At 32.8% G+C, this 23,273-nt stretch overlaps 2 protein-coding genes across 3 annotated transcripts; one reads left to right on the forward strand and one right to left on the reverse strand.

Annotated features, from left to right (window-relative positions):
* Positions 1–1,855: 1,855 nt before the first annotated feature.
* On the forward strand, positions 1,856–5,382 carry LOC149565011 (uncharacterized). The gene has a single exon (XM_089816264.1). It carries the CDS (start codon positions 1,856–1,858, stop codon positions 5,123–5,125), a length of 3,270 nt encoding a protein of 1,089 aa, XP_089672390.1. The 3' UTR covers positions 5,126–5,382.
* A 10,717-nt stretch (positions 5,383–16,099) lies between these two features.
* On the reverse strand, positions 16,100–20,027 carry LOC149565012 (protein NRT1/ PTR FAMILY 5.10-like). Of its 2 annotated transcripts, XM_089818543.1 has the most exons (4): positions 19,725–19,989; positions 17,950–18,461; positions 17,400–17,493; positions 17,126–17,311 (listed from the first exon to the last, which is right to left on the reverse strand). In XM_089818543.1, the coding sequence occupies exons 1-4, from the start codon at positions 19,869–19,871 to the stop codon at positions 17,264–17,266; spliced, it is 801 nt and encodes a 266-aa protein (XP_089674669.1). In that variant the 5' UTR covers positions 19,872–19,989; the 3' UTR covers positions 17,126–17,263. The 2 variants fall into 2 exon arrangements, with proteins under 2 accessions (XP_089674667.1, XP_089674669.1); XM_089818541.1 differs by having other exon boundaries at positions 16,100–17,493; positions 19,725–20,027.
* Between the last annotated feature and the right edge of the window lie 3,246 nt (positions 20,028–23,273).

The raw sequence follows: 23,273 nt of genomic DNA on the forward strand, positions 1-23,273 counted from the left end.
TAAAAAGTTTCTCTATGTTCCATTTAGATTATATAAAAAAAAAACCTTCACAACCTCTACAATCCTCATTTATAGTGAAGAATTTAAAGATACAAATATTTATCAAAGTTCCAATTCATAATAATAAATTATGCAATGAATAATTTTTTTTATGTTATTCATATCAATTTTTTTCATGTTATTCATATCAATTTTTTTCATTTCTTAACACTTTGCACTAGGCAATAAAACTATTATGAACATCATCATGCGAATCAAAAAATACTTAACAAAAACTACTCACAATCATGAAAAAATTGTATACAATCGCTCTATTAGTTTAAAAAACATCTCATGGAATACGAATGATTGCTAGATTTGTAGAAAGTAGTTTTGTAAATTATTGAAACTTTCTAAACATTTCCTAAATTGTTGTCCAGATTGTCCTTAACCATGTCGTTTGCCTTGCTTAAAATTTTAGCCGAAACGACGCGACCCTCCTTCCGAACGCTCCAGTCGCCAATTATATAATCTCATTCTCGCCCTGCAAAATACACAATTCGAACTTGCAATCTTCTGAAGATCTATTCTTGGAAAGAAACTCCCAATCCTTTCCAAATCTCTTTTCAGTAAGGAAAGTTGAACCATAGCAGCACTTCTCCACTATTACATTCGGGTATGTATTCTCAAATTCAATTTACATTATAAATTATTTGGCACTGAAATATTCGGAGAGAACAAAGTAAAACTGCTTTTGGTAAACCCTTGTCAAAAAAACATACATTTTCTGAACATATTTTTTTTCAAAGTTCCTTGGGACTGTGGTATTTCGGTACTTAGGATATCAGTAGGCATAAGACGGGGTATTTTCAAAATAGGAGACGGGGTATTCGGGCACATTAATTTTTTTCTTACGATAATTTAATATTTAGAGAAAAACTAAAATTACAAGTTACGGTAATGATTTTGGGAAAGAAGAACCGTGATATAGTTTTCAAATGTAATGTATTGTTTTCAGTTTCAAATTTGCAATATGTCTGTAATAATAATATATGATAAATATTTAGATGCATAGCAGAGAAGACAATGCTTTACACATAAAGTCATAATTCATATAACAATGACATATTGTAAATGATAAACTTCAGATTCAACAGTGATAATATTTGCTATTGTTCAGTGTTGTATCGATGTTTCAAACTGATTATTTATTGTTTTAAACCTGATAAACAACAACCTAATATGATTATTTTTATCTGAAACAAAATACAAAATCTTAATCAAAGTCCTTAACTATGTGCTCACCACCAAGTACATACCCTGTCTCAGGAGTGCTATGCTACCTAGATTTTTTTCACACTGTCATGTTAAAAGAGATGTAGGGTGATGCTGTTGGTAAAGAAAATTTTGAATCCAGGGAAACATAGCTTTTTACATTTCAAATCTAGTATTCAATTTACATGTCCCAAAACAGAATATGTAGGGTTTTACAACTCAAAACAACAAAGATTTTTATGACTTTTGGAGATTTGATCAAATTGATGCACTGCTTGTTTATCACTTGAATTGAACAATGAAAACACGCGCTTGTTTCGTAATATAGAAATTTGGAGTTCTGTTTTGTCTTTCCTTGCGGGTTAGATTTGATGTGCGCTTTTTTCCAGGAGCAATTTCTTGACATATTGTTGGTTCCTTTGTGACAGTGGTTATAGCAATATGGCAGGAGGAAAGGGAAACAGAGGAAAAGGAAACGGCAGACAGGTAAAAGCTGAACCTTAATCGATGAAAGCAATGTATATGATAGAACTGGGATTTATCTAAACTAATGAAATAAATGAATAGGATTTAGCCTGAGGACCATGAAGTTCATAATGACATGATATATTTGCAGGTGCAGGGTCAGCAAGCTAAGGAGGCGAATGATTTGAGATTGAAGAACCTGAATGATAAATTACAACATGATATTGACAATGAAAGGAAACAAGCAGGTGAATTGAAAACTTTGTTACAAATGAAAGATGGCACGTGTAAGGAATTGACTCAACAAAAAAATGAGCTAGAGAACAAGTTGAAAGAATGTACTGAATTTGCAGAAGAAAAAATTCAGTTGGAAATTAAATGGAAAGAACACAATGACATTCTTGAAGAATTACAGTCTGTGAAAGATGAGCTCAATCAAACAAGAATATTGTGTGAGAGGCGTGGAGATTTATGCTCTCGATTAGAACAAGAAAAAAATAAGTTGGAAAGTATGGTGAAGGAATGCAATGATAGGGTTGAGGAACTCCAAGGAAAGATCGAGGAAGAAAGATGCTCATGGGATGCTTCCAAGGCAGATATGCAAACAGAAATTGCAAATTTACAAAAGAAGCATGATTCTGTAGTCAATGAAAAAAAGATGCTAAACAAGAAACATGAGGATCTGTGCACCAAACACAGAAATGATAGAAGTGAGTTGAGAAACTGCAATGAAGGGGCTCAGAGATTGAAAGCAAAGATGGATGAGGAGAAAAAAATGTGGGATTCTAGTAGGTTGATTTTAGAAGGGGAAATTATGCAACAAAAGAATGAGATCGATGAGCTTAGACAGTTGAGCAAAACAAATGAAGAATTGTGCAGTCAGTTAGCACAAGAAAAACATAAGATGGAAAAAGATTTGGAAGAAATAGTTGATAGATCTAAGAATTTGAATGCACAGATGAATGAAGATAAGAAGATGTGGGAGGGCAGATTTGCAGGGCTGCAAGATGAGCTTTATGAAACAAGAAACTTATGTCAGAAACATGAGAATTTGAACAGAGAATTAAGACGAGAGAATCTTGAGCTACAAAATAAGCTAAAAGAGTTTGATGATGAGAATGAAAAATTGAAGGCAAGAGTTATTGAAGATATTTTCTTGTGGAATTCATCTAAGGCAGAGTTAGAAGGCACATTTGCAGGACTGCAAAGTGAGCTCAATGAAACAAGACTGAAACATGAAGAATTGTGCATTCGACTAAGACATGAAAAGAAACACTTGGAAGAAAAGTTGAAAGAGCTTGATGATGAAAATAAGGAACTGAAGGCAAAAATGGCTGAAGATAGGTCCTTATGGGATTCATCTAAGGCAGAGTTGGACTGTACAGTTGCAGAGCTGCAAAATAAGCTCAGCGAAACTGGACCAAAGCATGATGAGTTTTATGTTCAGCTAAACAATGAAAGAGAACTTATGGAAGAAAAGTTGAAAGATCTTGAGTATAAGAACAACGAATTGCATGCAACAATGACTGAAAATGTCTCTTTGTGGAATACTTGTAAGGCCAATTTAGAAGAAACGATTGCAAAGCTACAGAATGAGGTTAATGAATCAAGAATTTTGTCCGAGAAGAACCGATTATCTTGCAATGCAATAAGTCAAGAAAAAACTGAACTGGAACAACAGCTGAAAGAATCAACAAATGGGTCTGAAGAATTGAAGGAAAAAATCACTGAAGATGGGTGTAATGAATCTGAAGAATTGAAGGAAAAAATGGCTGAAGATGATTGTAATGGATCCAAAGAATTGAAGGAAAAAATGGCTGAAGATGATTGTAATGGATCTGAAGAATTGAAGGAAAAAGTTGCTGGAGATGGGTGTAATGGGGCTGAAGAATTGAAGGAAAAAATGGCTGAAGATGGGTGTAATGGATCTGAAGAATTAAAGGAAAAAATGGCTGAAGATGCGTGTAATGAGACTGAAGAATCGAAGAGGGAGGAAATGGCTGAAGATTTGTGTAATGGGTCTGAAGAATTGAAGGAAAATATGGCTGAAGATGGGTGTAATGGATCTGAAGAATTGAAGGAAAAAATGGCTGAAGATGATTGTAATGGATCCGAAGAATTGAAGAAAAAAATGGCTGAAGATGATTGTAATGGATCCGAAGAATTGAAGAAAAAAATGGCTGAAGATGATTGTAATGGATCTGAAGAATTGAAGGAAAAAGTTGCTGGAGATGGGTGTAATGGGGCTGAAGAAATGGCGGAAGATGGGTGTAATGGATCTGAAGAACTAAAGGAAAAAATGGCTCAAGATGCATGTAATGAGACTGAAGAACTGAAGGAAAAAATGGTTGAAAATGGGTTGAATGGATCCGAAGAATCAAAGAGGGAGGAAATGGCTGAAGATGTGTGTAATTGGTCTGAAGAATTGAAGGAAAAAATGGCTGAAGATGGCTGCTTTGGGAAGACTTGTGAGGGAGAATTGGAAGACAAAATTGCAAAACTAGAGAATGAGGTAAAGGAAGCAAGACAAGAAAAGAACGAGTTTGAAAACAAAGTGGAGCAATGCAATGTTATAATCAAGAATATGGAAAAAGAAATTCTAAAGCTACAAGATAGGCTCGACAATTCCAAGGATTTGATTGCAAAAGTGACTGAGGAAAAGATAAGGGCGGAAGTCAAGTATGCTGATTTTGAAAAAGAGACCTTATTACTACGAGAATTGAGCGGTAAGCATCAAAATAGGCTAGGAAGGGATAAAGTTGAATTGCGAAACCAGGTGAAAGAATTAAATGATATAAACGAGCAATTACAAAGAAAAATCCTTGAAGATGGACTTTCGTTTGAGGCTTGTAAGATAGAGTTGAAAGGAAGAGTTGCAGAGCTCGAGGCAACAAGAGAGATGATTGAACAGTTTTACGGTAATCTAAGACAGGAAAAGAGAGTCCTGGATAAAAATCTGAAAGCATTTGATCGTAAGAGAAAAGAATATCAAAATGAACTCAACCAAACATCTCTGCGGAGAGAGCAGAAAAGTGGCTTTCAGAGAAAGTTGGAAGAGTATTCGGATAGATTCAAAGATTCAAATTCACAATTGGCCTTATTGAATTCAAAATTGGGCTTGTTGGAATCTTGGATGGATCAATTGGGACGCAATATTCCACGACCGTCGTATGAAAGAAGATCAGTGAGTCAGGAGGAGCCTGATGAATTGCGCAACCATTCAACTGATGAAAGATCTACAGAGGAACATAACGAGGGCAATGATAGAAATGACAAATATCATGCAAAGGCGAATGAATGCAATGAGAGGAACACTTGTAAGGGAGATTTTGATATCTGTGTTGAAATCTCTGTTAAAAGGCCTAATGCTCGCAAACAGAGGTGCAACTGTTTTAATGAACACTAAGAATTCAGCACAAACTTTGAATAACTGATTACATTCTTCTAGATGACCAGTCCACAGAGCAAATTTTCAGCAACTGAGAGAGAGTAAAAATCTCCTCTCTATTTCATTGTTTACTGGATGTTCTTATGGGTTATGTGGAGGAATTGTATGAACAAACACTTATTTTACTCACATTTGTGAAAATGTGTTCTCTTGTTGATTTTTCTTAACAAATAAGAAAATTGAGCAATAAAATATTTATAGTTGATTTTATTTTATGTGAGTTAGCAATACGTGAGTTGATTTTAATTATATTGTTCTTCAATGAGTCTCGAGTCTCGAGTCTCGATGGTATCAATTGTATTCGAGTTTAATTTAAGTTTTTATATTATGCTGGAACTGTTTACAGTGACAAAATTAACGGACATCAAAGCACCACAGTGTAAATTTAAAGAATATATTGATGAATAAACAGGGTATATATATGTGTGAGATTGTACAGATGTATCAATATCTTCTATGAAGCTTTGCTGCAGTAAAGGTCTTTTTTATGATATTTATGAGCAGATTTCTACATCATCAGATTTATGACTCACATCATTCAAACACATATATTATTTGAAATGGAATGTTTGTTTTCTATTTCTTTTATTTTTATTTTTGTACTCTTTTTTATCAGATGGTGCTATGTATAAATGGAAAATTGAAAAAATTAGCAATTTCTCTTTTCAGGTCTTTCTATCTTATTGACAATGCAGTTTTTTAATCTTCTAACTTTAAAAAACAGAAGCTCAGAACAATAAAGATTTAGCCATTACTACTACAGAAAATCTTAAAATTCTCTTAAAAGATACTTACTTACCAAAGTAAAATATTCTTAAACATTTGAGACATATTATGAAAATTTAAAAATACATTTTTTTATTGTAAAAAAAATGAACGAGCTTCCAATTTGTACCTTCTATTTATATTTTTAATTAGGTCAACTCAAATCATGCAACTTATTTAAATACAATTTCAATTTTTTAATGTTTCTTAACTAGCTTATATATACCTCTATATATATTACGCCGAGAGTAATCGTTCTCGAGGCGCCTATTTTTATTTAATCCCAAAGTTATTTTAATCGAAGTTGGGATTAATGAAAATAAAAATAGGCGCCTCGAGAACGATTACTCTTGGCGTAATATATATAGAGGTATATATAAGCTAGTGGTCGCGGCGCAATAGGAAAAATATTTACTTTTTATTTTGATAAAGTTACTATAAAATTGTTAATTAATTTTTAATTAGAGTTGTATGAAGTTACTATAAAATTATGCTTCAAAATATTTTTAAAAATTTAATATAAGGAGTTTAATATAGATTAAAAAAATATTTTTTATTTTTGGGATATTGTAATGTAAAATGTTATAGTCATACACAGATATATGGTTAGGGACAAAGTTACCATTATAGTTAATGTTAACCTTAGGGATAGAATTAGGGTTAGGGTTAGCATTAGAGTTAGGGTTGGAGTTAGGGTTAGGGTTTGAGCTATGGTTAAGGTTAGGGATAGAGTTATGGTTATGGTTATTGTTAGAGTTATGGTTAAGGTTTAGATTAGAGTTATGGTTAAGGTTAGGGTTAATGATATGGTCATGGTTAAGGTTAGGGTTAGAGTTATGGTTATGGTTATGATTAGGGTTAGTGTTAGGGTTATAGTAAGGCTAACGTTAGGGTTAGGGTTAAGGTTTGAGTCAAGGTTAAGGTTAGAGTTTAAAGGGTTAGGGTTTGAGTTAGGATCAAAATTAAGGTTAGAGTCCAATTATGGTAGAGTCAAATCCAAAGTTAGAGTTATGCTCATGGTTAAGGCTAGGGTTAGACTTATGCTTATAGTTAGGGTTAGGGATAGGGTTAGAATCCAATTATGGTAGAGTTAGAATTAGGGTTAGAGTTAGGGGTAGAGTTATGCTTATGGTTAATGTTAGGTTTAGAGTAATGCTCATGGTTAAGGTTAGGGTTAGAGTCATCATTATGGTTATGGTTAGGGTTATAGTGGGGATAGGGTTAGGGTTAGGGTTTGAGTCAAATATATCTTTTAATTTAATATAAGGAATTTAATTTAGATTAAAAAAAAAAAAATTTGGGATATTGTAATGTAAAACGTTATAGTCATACGTAGATATATGGTTAGGGACAAAGTTAACATTACAGTTAATGTTAACCTTAGGGATAGAATTAGGGTTAGGGTTGGAGTTAGGGTTAGGGTTTGAGCTATGGTTAAGGTCAAGGATAGAATTATGGTTATGGTTATCATTAGAGTTATGGTTAAGGTTCAGATTAGAGTTATGTTTATGGTTAAGGTTAGGGTTAGAGTTATGGTCATGGTTGAGGTTAGGGCTAGAGTTATGGTTATGGTTATGATTAGGGTTAGGGTTATAGTAAGGCTAGGGTTAGGGTTAGGGTTAAGGTTTGAATCAAGGTTAAGGTTAGAGTTAGGGTTAGGGTTTGAGTTAGGATCAAAATTAAGGTTAGGGTTAGGGTTAGTGTCCAATTATGGTAGAGTCAGATCTGGAGTTAGAGTTATGCTCATGGTTAAGGCTAGGGTTAGAGTTATGCTTATAGTTAGGGTTAGGGATAAGATTAGAGTCCAATTATGGTAGAGTTAGAATTAGGGTTAGAGTTAGGCGTAGAATTATGTTTATGGTTAAGGTTAGGGTTAGAGTAATGCTCATGGTTAAGGTTAGGATTACGGTTAAGGTTTGAGTCAAATATTATTTTAAATTTAATATAAGGAGTTTAATTTAGATAAAAATATATATTTTATTTTTGGGATATTGTAATGTAAATTGTTATAGTCATACATAGATATATGGTTAGGGACAAAGTTAGGGTAAGGGTTTGAGCTAGGGTTAAGGTTAGGGTTAGGGTTAGATTCTAATTATGGTAGAGTTAGATTTATGGTTAGAGTTAGGGGTAGGGTTAAGGTTAGTGTTAGGATTAGAATTAGGGTTAAGATTAGGATTAAAGTTAGAGTTAGGGTTATAGATAGGGTTAGGGTAAGGTTTTGGGTTAGGGTTAGGGCTAGGGTCAGGTTTAGGGTTAGAGTATGAGTTAGGGTTAGAGTTTGAGTTAGGGTTAGGGTTATAGTTTGAGTTAGGGGTAGATAGAGCATTATAATTTGGGTTAGGATTAGGGTTAGGTTTAGGGTTTGAGTTACCAATAGAGTTAATTTTACAGTTGGGTTAATGTTAGGGTTAGGGTTAGAGTTTTGAGTCAGGGTTAAGGTTAGAGTTAGGGTTAGGGTTAAAATTAAAATCCAATTATGGTAGAGTTAGATTTATAGTTAGAGTTATGGGTAGGGGTAGGGTTACGCTTACAGTTAGGGTTAGAGTTAGATTTAGGGTTAGGGTTAGGGTTAGGGTTAGGTTTATATTTAGAGTTAGGGTTATATATAGAGAGAGTTATATCAATGTTAAGGTTAGGGTAAGGGGATTGAGTTAGGGTTAAGGTTAGAGTTAGGGTTAGGGTTAGGGTTTCAGTCAGGATTAAATTTAGGGTTAGGGTTAGAGTCTAATTATGGTAGAGTTAGATTTATAGGAAGAGTTAGATTTAGGGTTAGAGTTAGGGGTAGGGTTAGGGTTAGGGTTAGGGTTAGAGATAGGGTAGACAAAGGGTTAGGGTTAGGGTTAGGGTTAGGGTTAGGGTCAAGGTTAGGGTTAGGTTTAGGGTTAGAATATGAGTTAGGGTTAGAGTTTGAGTTATAGTTAGGGCTATAGTTTGAGTTAGGGGTAGACAGAGTATTAGAATTCTAGCTACGATTAGGGTTAGGTTTTGGGTTATGGTTATGATTATGGTTAAGGTTAGAGTTAGGTTTAGGGTTACAGTTATAGTTAGGGTTAAAGTCCAATTATGGTAGAGTTAGATTCAGGGTTACAGTTAGTGGTAGGGATAGGGTTACAGTTATAGTTAGGGTTAGGGTTAGGGTTAGAGTTAGAGGAAGGGTTATATTTAGAAGTTTTCTTATGGTCACAGTTATAGTTAGGAGGGGAGTAAGGGTTGGGATTTTAGATTATATTTATTATTATATAAGGTGCCCTATATAATAATATGTATATTCCCACGCTCATGGATAAGGTTAGGGAAAGAAGTAGGACCATGGTTATTAGTGTTACATTTAAAATTTCATTTAGGAGGGCATTGTGTGCTATTTTTTCTCCCTATTCAACCCATTACTGATGTTTGATCTGAGAGACCTTAAATGGGATAGGTTCTTTGCAGAGGGTTAACATCGCTAAAGTTGGCGACTAACATTTTATGTTGGCTCGGTTTCTTCATTGACCACGTTGGATCATTTCTTCTTGGTCAGGTTGATTCATGCTGCGAGATTCGATAACTCTTATTTCTTCACGAGCTATCTTCCCATCTTCCCAAAAGTGCAAGATGTTTCCATGCATTCCCATTCTAATGTTTCTTTATATGCTAGTGTCTTCGAAACACTCTAAAGCCTAGAATTGCATAAGATGCTGCCATGCATCTCCATTCTGATGCATCGTCATGCTACATTGTTTCTTCAATTCTCTGAAGCCCAGAATTGCATCATGCTACCATGCATTGCCTTTTCTAACATTTCCTCACTCCACAATGCTTTCATGCGTCTTTGAGACCCAAAATTGTGCCACATGGAGGGGGTTCGCACCTTTTGTGCTATCTGCTTCGTTCATTGGGAGGAATCTCTTCAGTACATCTTAGTCATCCATTGGAAATAAAGCCAATCTTGATCGACGAATGTGACTTAATCCTTCATTGGGAGGACTTTTCTTGTTGCATCTCAGTCATCCTTTTTGAGGGGAGAATCTACATCGACGGTTGCGACTTAATCCTCATTGGTGAGGATTCACGATGCATCTATGCCATCTATTTCGAGAGGAAGACCTTCATCGATGACCATCATTCATTTTTGGGGAAACCAAATTCCCCCTTGTGGTCAACCTTGCATTTTTTGTGGGAGGTTAACACATCATGCTATCTCTTTTCATAGTTTTCTGCCAGCAACATGAAAGTCTTTCCTCTTCTTTCCATGAGTCTCCATTTTAGCGCCTCCTTACACTGCATTGTTTCTTCAATGCTCTAAAGCCCAGAATTGCATCATGTTACCACATGTCACCTTTCTGACATTTCCTCACTCTGTAGTGCTTTCACGAGGCTCCAAGACCCAGAATTGTGCCACGTAGCGAGGGTCCCCACCTTTCGTGCTATAGTTACAATTTAGATTTTAGGGTTATGGTTAGAATCAAGGTCAATTCTAGAGTTTATAGAATATTTAGAGTTAAGATTAGGGATTAAATATACATGAGGGTTAGCATTGGGTTGTATGATAGTTACAGTTAGGATTATAGTTAGATATATCATTTAGATTAGGTTTTAGTCAGGGTTTAATTAGACTTAAGATTAGGGTGAGGATCAAGGTGAAGTCTATATTAGGGTTCATATCATGGTAGGATTGAAACTAATGTTAGGGTTAACATTGAAATTATGATTAGGGGTAAGGTGAAGATTTATATTTGGTCATGATTGTGGTTTGTGCTAGGATTATGGTCTAAGCTATGATTAATTTTATGATTGTACCTTTAGGGTTAGGGTTTTGTTTAAGTTTATGATTATGGTTACAACTATGGTTTATGGTTCAAGTTTAAAGTTGGGAATGTGATTAGGATCAGGGATTAGTAAAATTTTTAAGAGTTCAGTTATAGGTTTACACCATGGTTAGAACCTTGGGACTGGATTTAGAGTTTAATATCATGGTTATCCCTATAGTTAGGTTTAGGATTTTGATCAATATTCTGGAGTTTTTTTTTACATTATGGTTAAGGGTTAGATTTTAGGGTTAGGACTATAACCAATATTAGTGTGTAGGTTTTTGGTTTAGATTATGGTTTGGGCTGAGATTTTCTTTATGATTAGAGTTTAGAATATCAATAGGGATATGTTTTAGTGCTATAATTATAGTTTAATGTTGGATTATAGTTAGATTGTACATCATTGTTGGGGCTAGGGCTAAGGTAGGGGTTGCTGTTAGGGTTAACTAAGGATGATAATTAGGATGGTTTATCTTTTCAAGTAGAAAAAAAACTCATATTGATTGAAAAACAAATAAATTATACTTCGAAAATATTTTTCTATGTCATAATAGATTCATTTATTTTAATTATTGTATTGGTTAATTAGTTGTTTGATGTTTCAAAGTAAACATGGCTTATTTTATTTAAATTTAAATAATATTATTGTTTTGAACTGAATTTAGCTTAATTGTTAATGATCATATTTATATTTCTAATATTAACTCCAATTTGATCAAAGACCAAATATATTTTTGGTATTTTTGTAAACAAACTTGCTTAACACTTCCCTATTTCAAAGTTAATAAAATATCATTTCTATTGTCTTAGATTTGAGAGTAAGTATATTAAATAAGTAATAATAAATGAACATTATGATTAATATATTTCTAAAATAAAAATATATTACTTAAAAACTTGTTTACTTTAAATGAATAAAGTACTCATTTACTTGTAAATTTTAAAAATAGAAATTAATCTACATATATATAAAATATTTATTCTTTTTTCTATTTGCATACAAATTAATTAAAATCTAAACTTTAAACTACATAAATATTTTTAAAATATATATCCATCAATAATTAGTTTAGAATAAAGTAAAATCTAAAAATTAGACACATATAGAATCTTTTTAATTTCTAGATACATGTTTTTCTAATTTATTTCTACAAACATGCAACTGATATTTCTATTATCCATTTTTTTCCATTCTAAAAAAATCTAGATGTAAATAGAATTTTTTTAGATGCATGCAGTATTTCTAATTTTTTCTACATACATATATTAACATTTCTATTTTATATTTTGTTTTTACATTATGGTTATTTCAATCAAAATATCTAGATGTAAATAGAATTCTTTTCAAAAAATCTAGATGTATATAGAATTCTTTTAATTTTTTACATACATAAAATCTTTCTAATTTTTTTCTACATACATAAAAGAATAATTTCTATTTTCTATTTTTTATTTTCTATTTAAAAAAAAAGCTATCATAAAGATTGATAAAAAAAATTGATTGCATATGCATTCTTTATTTTGTGCACTAAATGCATTAATTTTTTTCATTTATCTAATGGTTTTGAATGAACTTTGTCTCATCTTGGCATTGCATCTTCCAAAGATGAGTAAGCAATATCAAGATATAAAATATCAAAGTTGAAAATATTAAAATGAATGACTAAAATATCAAATGCTCAGGATGCAAGGCAGAAATACACTGTGTTGAAGTGTATTTTATTGATTAAATGATGACTTTTATATTGAATTACTAAATTACCAAATCTACCCACCCCATTGTAAAACTTAATTGCTCTGTTTCAAATGTGATTAAATTAAAAATAGAAAATCTACACAACATAGATCTGTTCTGCATAATGCAGATTTTAAAACTATGTAAAAGATTTGTTGTTTTGCATAATACAAATTTTAAAACTATGTAACAACAATTTATTCCTGACTTCCAACTATTTGTATCTTCTCTAATATAAATTATTTTGTTCATATCATACATTATATAATGAAAGTAAATCCATACCAATTAATATTAATGTAAGTGGGAAATAATTTTTTTTCACATTGATAGAAGAGTATGACGGAATCCAAAATGGGTTTGCGTGGATTTGCATTCTTGCATTAATAGTTTAAACTGATTCCGTACTCATGAATCACACCAGCTAAAATACACTGAAAAACAATCCATTGCAGGGAGGCAATAAAGATTAGTAAAGAACTTAAAGAAGACACACGGGTATACTACGAAGAGTTTTTAGAAGTGAGCATCTTATTAGCTCCAAGCTGGAACCTCACAGAACAATCTATCACAGAACAATCGAATATTCATTTAGGTTTTTTTTATAAAAACATTACAAATACTATATTTTCAAAATAGAGAGATTGATGCTATCAACACTCAAATGAACAAGACTCATTCTTATTAACAACATTTACAGAGAAATAAAATAAATAAAATCTAAGAAGACCGAGCAACTCTGGAATTTTGTCCAAATACAATGACCCAAATCAAAGTCAAATAGAAATTGAAATCAAAAGGCTCCAAAAATTCAATGTTTCAATTTGTCATGGATCTTCTGAATTCTGCAAAGATTTTAGTGCGCTCATAGACTGGAAGGAACCTATAAATTGGAGCCGCAACAGAGCCAATTCCAAATGCATATCCAGATCCAGAGTTAGTCATTTATCTTTAATCCATTCCCATTCAGTCCCAACAACATGCTAATAGCGTCAGGAAGCTCCATGCATGAATTAGAAGAAAATGGATAGATTTGGTTAGGAAAGTACATATTGGACCAAAATATTTCAGAAATAGAAAAGAAGACACCCCTAAAACACTCCCATCAAGCACCATTAACAATGAAAAGTATTATAAAATATATATATCAAATAGATTTTGAATACAAATCTAAATCTAAATCAAACATGCAAGACTAAACTATTAAATGCAAGCCTAAATAGTTATGAACATAATTCTAAATCTAAATGAAATTAATTAAAATTGAAATCTAAATCAAAGTAGAATATTATAACTAATTTTGAATTTCAATTTACATCTACATCTAAATCTAAATGAAAATGTAAATAAAAAATAGAAATCTCACCTACAAAAATGTTACTCCAAAACTTCAATTTACTGCTATTCAAAAACTCCAATCTAATCCTCCAATAACCTCCACCTCTTCCTTCCTGCAAAAACATAAAATGAAAATGAAATGAGGAGCCTTGGTTTTATAACTTCTGAGAGGCTCCTCATATCTCCCAACAAACGTCTCTTCACATTCCACGAATTTGTTTCAAATTCCCCCACTCCCCGCAAAAAAAAAGCATGAATGTGCATGCAAAAATATATTTAACAAAAAAAAAAATCATATTGAAATTATTTCGCCCCTATTTTTTCAGGCCCTATTTTTTCGGGTCCTACTTTTTTGGGCCTATTATTTCGGCCTCCATTTGGCTTCCTATTATTTCACCAACTATTATTTCAGGAATTCTTTTTTAATATTTAATTTGGAAGTTTGTAACTGCTCCCAAATCTTTTTTATTGACAAGGAATCTTGGCATATTCCCGTGCTGGGCATTTGTGCTGCCATTGTATAGAACGCTTCTTGGCGTAATTAAGTATGATATGATGTGATTCACAATGAATATAATGTAGAATTCAAAGTAAAAGAAATGTTGAAACAAAGATAATTTCTAATTTCTAATAATGATTAATTTTTAAAAATATTCTATTGTATCAAAAAGAATTCCTAGTCTAAATGTATATTATTAAACTTAATAATTACTTTTAAAAATAAATAAAAAATTCAACATAATAATAATCCATACTGCAAGCTCACACTGTCGAGTTCTACATAGGTGATTGAGAAAATGTTGCAAGAGATAAAGCAGGGTTTTCTTTCACGGTTTCCAGAAGTCAGAATGAATTTGATTCTACTGTTGCATTCTAAATGTCAAATTGGGAGCATATAGTTTCTATGAGTATTTGGTATTTGAGTTTTGTAGTTGTATTGAGAATCATGTTATCTTCTTTCATTAATGACAAATTTAATAGATTTTACTAAGAAAATATAATGTAAAATTAAATATGTTTTAAAATGTGAGAATCTAGATTTAACAATAAATTATAATTTAATATTCAAGCAGCAAATTACAGTTATATGGGTTATTGTTGGCATATCTATTATCAAGATGAGAAGAGAAAAAAATAAAAATATCTTTGATTTGGAAATTTCCTCTGTATTTGCATTTGTTAAGGAGATATTTTTCACATCTCATCAATTTGTGATATTTGCTATCAGAATTCAACTATGTAGTTGTTTTGAGTAAAAGGCATTGATTTGTGTTTCATGAGTAGTGGTTTATAAGAACTCGTATCTTGCTAGTAAGTGTTCATTCATTTCATGAGAGATGGGTTCTTGTGAACCACTACTCATGAAACACATGGTCTAAATTTGTTTCACTCAGAAATAATATATTAAATAGTTTTATATATTGATTAAATATTGTAGCCTCAAAAATAATATATTAAACAACATGTTTATATATTGATCAAATATTGTGGTTCCTAATCTAGATATTAAGTTGACAATTTAATTGTTAAACAAAATATAAATCTCATTTAAGAATTCTTGGGCAAATTTAGTAGTCTTAAATAAGGGACATTGCATACAGGATGATGAGTCATGGAAAATATTGCTTAAATCCTATTTTAGGGATGCATGGACATTCATTACGTCTCCCTCGGAAGAATGCTTAGCTACTTAACTATAATTATAATTGATCAAAGAGAAATCTATATAGTTGCTTGGTCCTAGCTGTCATCTACTCCCGCCATCTAAGGATGAATGGAATTAGATGCTACAGATATGAAATCAGTACTATCATTCATTACATGTATTTGGACCCTTCCCCCTCTTAGTAATTTGGGATGGAACCTACTATAGAACAATTGGGAAAGACTCCCCCACCTCTCTAGTATAACTAGGACAATGTCTTAAGGAGAGGAGTGTACTCCCCTACCCTTGATATGAATAGGCTAACAATTAGTAAAAAATATTTCAATACATATTTCAAATTGACCAATCGCTTATGACACACTTTAATTCTTAAACATAATATATATCTTGTTTAAGAATTCTAAGACAAATTGAGTAAAGTATAAATAAGGGACATTACATACAAGATGATGTATCATAGAAGATATGGCTTAACTTAAATTACCATATTTGGGATTTATGGACATTCATTTTTCTCTATAAGAGGAATACTTAACTGCTCAACTATAGTCCATCAAAGGGAAATCTATATACACCTTTGCTTAGCCCTAGCTGATATCTTCTCTCACCATCTTTTGATTGATGAAATTTAATACTTTGGATCTAAAATTTGCTCATCTTTGTTTGAACCCCTCTCTTCCATTTTTGCCTCTAGCAGATATTTGGACCTCTCATCACATGTATTTAGACCCCTCGCCCCCTCCTCTTTATAATGTCAATTTAAACCTACACAACAGTTAGAAGAGGGGACTCCCACTCTCCTAGTATTGATAGGACAATGTCTTAAGGAGAGGGAATAAGGGAGGCCGACATTTGAAAAACAAATCTCTAATTTACTTATTCAGAAATACTCTCTCAAACACTTTTTACAAATATTACAATTTCATTAATTGAATTTATGCAATTTCAATTCAACTCAGGTTTTATTTGTTGATATTGTGCCGTTCCTCTATCCTAGACAATAGAAAACGTAACCAATTCATGAAATGTAGGGTTGAACTATTACGGCCTTCTATCTTTTGGGGCCTCAATTCAACTCTTCAAGTTAACCAATTAAATATGGTCCATAAATATGGTCCTTCACAAAAAATTGAAAGGTTACTATATAATTGGACAGGGGGTGTTGTTTAATGATCGGGATATCTCTTCATCTGTATAAACATTACTTTCTTCTTTCTTATAGATAAAGTAATTGGCGAAAATGAGATAGATACATAAAAACAGAGCACTCAATGTAGCTAGAAGCCAGTAGTAGTAGTCCAAGTGAGCTTTGTTTAGGTTATCTGCAAACCAGCTTTCTCCCCCGTCTCTGCTGGTAACTTCCTCAATAATAGTAATGAGAATGCTGCTCAAGAAACTGCCTACTCCAAAAATACTCCAATATAAGGCACTTCCTAAACTTTTCATTGTCTCGGGCACTTGGTCATAAAACAACTCTTGTAAGCCTACAATTGCAAACACCTCAGCAATACCAAGTATTATGTATTGTGGAAGCAGCCAAAAAATGCTCAGTGGGATTGTCACTTGGGGTTTGTCTATCAATCCATACTCCTTTGCCACTTGAAGTCTTTTCATTTCTATCAATGCTGCCACAATCACAGAAAGAAGAGAAAAAGATAAACCAACACATATTCTCTGTAACAATGTTATGCCTCGTTCATTTCCAGTTATGCCTCTGGCCAGTGGGACAAAGAGTAGATCATAAACAGGCGTGAGCAGTAGAACAGTTATAGTGATAAAGTTTTGCATGGAAGCTGCAGCTATTTTGAGGTCTCCAAATACCCTTCTATCCATTGTGCTGCCTTGTTCTGAAAAGAATGTTGGAGATTGTACATAAACAACTCCATACATCAAACAAGCTACCCAAATGAGGAGCAATCTGAGAATTAGTTTTACCTCTTCAACCTGTGTCACCGTGCATAACCTCCAATCCATATTTGTTCTGTGTTCGTGGTCCAAATTGATTTCAATAGTCGCTTTGTCAAGACACCTGTGAAACAAACATGAATGTTAATGATAACAGATTTCCCTAATCTAGGATATTATATTCACACTTTTGGGTAAAGATTGTGTGTGAGTTTATTAGCATTAACATTTTGGATCATATTTAATGATCCATCTCATTGTGTGTGAGTTTATCAGCATTCAGGGTTCTGATCATACTTGATGATCCATCTCTCATCCTGGAGATTGATCTTTGAGTATGATCCAAAACATTGATGCTGCTAATCTCACACAGTTGTACCCAGAAGTACGAATACAGAAGATGAATGTTCTTGAAAATTGATTTCTACATGTTCATATACATTTAGAAAAATAATGTAAACCCTAAGTACTAAAACCTAAATGGAAATGTGGGCAGCTGTGATGCATATTAATATATAAGCTCTGTTCTGATCTATATGTCAAACCCTAAGGGCAAACCTAAACAGGAATGGGTATTTACCTGAATTGATCAGTGTGTCGAAGCTTTCTTGTTTCAGCATGTCCTCGATGAACATATAAGCTCTGTTGTGCTTGAGAATCGATAGAAACATTCCACTTGCGAATAGCTGCAACAAAGACTTGGAGAATTCGAGTGACTGGACTGGAAGGTGTTTTATGTCGGTACATTCTTGATCCACAAATGAAGAGAGACAATACTATCGCCATAGTTACAGTTGGGATGGCAAACCCTAGACCCCACCCTACATTTTCTTGAATGTACACAACCACAGATCCAGATAAAAGTAAGCCAATGCTTAGAGAAAAATTCCACCAATTGAAGAATGAACTCTTGTACTTCCTCTCTCTTGGACCTCCATCATCAAATTGGTCTGCACCAAATGGTTGCAAAGCTGGTCTTTGCCCTCCTTGAGCCAAAGCAACTAAGTAGAGTGAACTGAAGAAAAACCCCACCTGAAGAGCAGGTGGGGTAAGAGATTTCAGAGAAGCTGAAAGAGTTAAACAGATTAACCCCTGCAGCCGATTAAAAGGAATATTAGGTGTTTCTTATCTCTTTGAATTAACTGTAGAACCAGAAAAACAAAGAAAGAAAGAAAATTGTTCCCAGTGCACTATATGGGTCCTGATCCTTATTAAAGGTGCCCACTTTCGGTGATATTTATTCACATAAAAGGCCGAGAATTGGCAGGTACGAACATAATGGTTTCAGAGGTGAGAATTGGATTCAAACACTAATTTGCATTTATTAAAACCCAGAAATTCTCCAAAAAGACTTATGCATCCACCTGGTGCGCCCCTAGGTAAGCTGAATTTTGTGATTACATGTTCAATAGAATTGAAAATCTCATGTAGATTCAAACAAAATGCATTTAAGGAGTGGAATTGTGGTGCACTAGAAACTGACCAGCAGATAACTACAAATCAAAAGAATTTATGTACTTACTATAGTTGATGGAGTTTCCTGATGGGTGATGCAAGGAAAGGATGCTGAGAGCAAGGGCCCAAATTTGGAGAGGGCAGGGGATGGTGAAGAATGGTAAGGAAAATAATGGCAGGGTAGTTTTGATATACAAATTGAGGTGAATTGAAATCTTTAAGATAAACTTTGTATTATGACACCTTTTTAACACTATCAAAAATAAATTAGTTCGATAAAGTTGAAAGTTACAACCAATATGTGATGGCATGTAGCATATAAAAAACAACCGAACAAAGATGGCAGAGATGGAATTAGCATATAACAAACAACCGAACAAAGATGGCAGAGTTGATAAGGCTATGGAGAGATGTTTCCCTCAAGTTCTCAAGTTTCAGAATCGTTCCTCTATAAGAAAATTAGAAATGTGGAGTATTTTTTGGAAGACACCATTCCATGAAAGGGTGGCACTGTCTATGCAGGGGTTAAAATGAATTTCTATTAATTAATTTAAAATTAATGTAAAATAGTTTTATGAATTTTTAATTTATTAAAAAATACAAACAAATTGGTTATGCAGGTTCATTTTGGTCAAAACCTGAAAGAACCGTCTCAAACTCGAGACCATGGGATACTCGACAACAATGGAAGTAACTCATGACTTCAAACTCGACCAGTACACCAGACGGACTGAACTATTAGCCAACAACAGTGATGCTTAATATAGGATTTTATCTATATACTTACTTATATAGTAAAGAAAGTCTATTTTTAAAACTCTTTGTATATGAATTCAATGAAAACCATCTGTATAGCAGTTATAACAATGTCAAGGTTTTATGAGTTTTATTAAAACAGACCAGTATATAGACCAGAGATGACAAAATAATGGTTGTGTACCGCCCCAAATAGGAATCTGCAATAAAAGCTCCAAGAAGAGGAAGCATGGATGCAACACCGTACCAGAGATTAACATTCTTAGCAGCAGTCACAAGACTCTGGTGCATAACATCGGTGAGATAAGAGACCAAGCTATTATAAATACTATTGAAAGCGAATCTCTCTGCTACTTCAACACCAATTATGAAAAAAGAAGCTTTCCATCCTCCTGTGAGATGTCTGTTGACAGGCCTTTCTTTGAGGAGGGGATATTCAATGTAGGAAGTGGCTTCCATTGTTTATGATTTTATGATTTTCTTTTGTTTTCAGATCTATATATCTCTTGTTTGTTTCCATAACAATGGAAATAGACTGACAGCCCATGTTTGTCTCGTGTTTGGAAGTGGCCAGTAAAGTAGGCGATTTTTTGGCTGAAGGAAGCTTTTCTATGAAGTGATCTCTTTATTTGGTTACATAGTTTATCTGTTTTATTAGGAGGTAGCTTACCAAAGACAACAAGCGTGCACCACAAAATTTTTAAATATAAAAAGTCAAGTTTTCTTAAATTAAATTAGTTTTTGTTTGGTCCAAAAAAAATAAAAAATTGTGTGTGTTTATGGGCTAATCCAATAACAGAGAATTTTTATTATTTTGTATAAATATAATAAATAGCATATGGTTCTTACTTGTGTCCCTAATGGTGTAAAAGAATATTTATTGGTACAGTTGGTAAATTCAACAATGAATGAAGCATTTATTGATAAATAAGATATATTGTTTATTTTGGGAAAAACTAATAATTTATTTTTATTAAAATAGGGAAGTAATATTTAATAATAGTAATTATAAATTGTCTACAGGAGGAAAAAATGTGAAGTTTATTTTTATTACAATATCAATTGTGGAAAGTAGAATAATTTATAAAAATACTAAATCTAATCAATTGAAAAGTCTGTAATTAATAATAAATTTTAAAAATATTATTATTAAATTAAAAAATAATTAGATTCATAGTTAAATTATGTAGTAGAATTTAGTTATGCACTAGAGGTCTTTGGAACCAATGCATTAATATATAAAATATGTTTGGTGTCTTTTAAAAGAGAAAGGGTAAAAAATTAATGAACCACAAAGAAATACAAGACATAAGAGCTTAGCATGAAGCTCTATAAAACCTTGGAGGGGTCAACAACACCACCACCACTTAATCAACCCATTTAAGTGGTGAACCCCAAAAGTTTCAAATCCAGATCAACAATAGGCATTAGTCCATTTTTATGCAATCTTCAAAAACAATACCATAGATTTTCAACAAAGAAAAATTTACAATTCAAAACTCTAAATATAATTTATTTTTTCCAAGCATACATCCAAATTACTACCTCTCCCTAACTCTTGAAATACCATATCTATGCAAAAGATGGAATTTTATTTAGTTTACATTGCAAAGAATGAAAATCATTAGTTGAAGCCATTTGAAAAAAACATAGTAAAGAAAATAAAAGGGAAGTCATAGATTATTAAAATAAAAGGGATTGTAAAGTGAATTGTCTTGTTTTTGAAATTGAAGTTAATCGTCAACTTTTAAAGTAACTATCACTCATGTTTAATACCATTTTATGGGTGTGTATGTGTAAGATTTTGCTATGGAGATATTCATCTAGGATCCAGAGGCCTAACTAAAAGCACAATAAGAAGAGAGAATTAATATGACAAGAATAAATTGTATTGCTGATGACTAAAAAGATGAGCTCCAAAATCGTGATTTTGGTAAAGCATTTGAAGAAGCCTTGCGAAGTTCCAAAAATCACAACTTCAGAAATGACCCTAAGATGAAAGTGTGAAAAGGCAAAAAGAGTTTAATTGAATTTCTAAAAGAATGTATATCATTAAATAACTCAAAGTACTTAGATGATGTGACAAGTTGGGCAATTTACGAAGTGAATTTATGTGCGAAAAGTTATGGATCATAAATGTGAAATAAAAATAAACTAACAACTTTGGCAAAAATGAGTATTTTCATAATTGAGCATGCAAGCGAAGCTGAGATACAAGTTGGTAGCAAAGGTTTGAAGGCATCCTCAAGAAGTTGTAGAATACAGTAAGTTCTAATCTCTCTTATTCTGTGTGCAATTTATTGGATAAAATGCTTGAAAAGAAAGACACTAGTATTAAGGAATTAAAGGAAGTACCCATTGAGAAATTGATTCAAAATATGTTGTTCCTGGTTCTTCTGGAGGTCAAATGACTATTTTCACTGATGAATTTGAGAATTGTAGAGATGTTAATCTTCCATTACATGATAGATCTTTGTTCTGGTAGTTCCATGCAAATAGAAATAAAAAGGAACCTAGGGACAACCCATGGAGATAAGATCTAGGAAAAATTGTGGTCCCAAATGTGTTTATAGATATAGATCTTATAGACATTGTAGTTAGTCATTATTAACCAACCGCTAGGATTGTAAGGAAAATGGATGGTAAGCCACTACTAGTCATCATGAAATCTTGTATAAAAGAATGCTTTGGATTGAGCACCCAAGCCCTTACAAAAATTGATAGGGAACACTTTAAGATTGAGTATTAGAGAACCATGAAGTTTTACAAATGTAGGGAAATTGCACATTTCATGTATAGGGGCCACAACAACAGAATAATGTATGTTGATCATATGGGTCCTCATTTTGTTGAATCCTATTGAATCCTTTTTCTCAAGTGCACTTTTTATGCATGGTCACAATTGCTTGGAGCTGATGAGCAACATAAAATTCTGCTTGATTACATGTATGTGTGTATGAAAATTCAAAACCACCATACCTATCTGGAGTTTGATTTCGCCAGTGAGATTGAGAAGACCCTTCATAATTAATTGGTTAGATGGAAGACTAATAAGTCCTTCAAGAATTATTTGCTGCTATGTTACCTAATTCTCCATTATAATGTCAATCAATTTAAGAATTCAATGAAGTTGGCTATAATTGATGAGGAAGGCATTAGAAAGCCCATCAAAATTTGGTGCCAAATTTAGGGTACACATGCAAGGGATGGCGATTTCATAGTATTCAGGGATATATTTGTGCAGTGGATAGTAAGGGTACTTGGGGGAACTATCACAAGGTTGCCATAGTCAATTAAGGATATGTTAAAACCCAAAGAATGTTTGGTTGATAAAGATTATGAATACAACTAGGGTGATTGGATTCTCAAGCCAAAATATTCATGGATAAGGCTATATGGGTGCAAACATTACAATGCCTACCCCTACTTGACTTTTATGATTTTTTTTGACTGGATTCTTTTAGGCCTATTCTATTATTATGTTTTATGATTAGCATTGTTGGATTACCAAAATTGATTAGTTGTATTTCATATTCAGTTGATATATATGTTCATGTAGTGACTTTTAGTTATTTAATGATGTTAGTTAGATGAATAATTTTTATGCGGTTTCTGTGGATACTTACCCCATACTTGCATGTGTATGGTGTGAGTATATGTTTTCTTTATGTTTGACGTTTTTGATGTGGTTGA

Source organism: Cupressus sempervirens, chromosome 3, assembly GCF_028749045.1.
Source record: "Cupressus sempervirens isolate cs-2001-9-10 chromosome 3, ASM2874904v1, whole genome shotgun sequence".
Taxonomy (NCBI): Eukaryota; Viridiplantae; Streptophyta; class Pinopsida; order Cupressales; family Cupressaceae; genus Cupressus; species Cupressus sempervirens.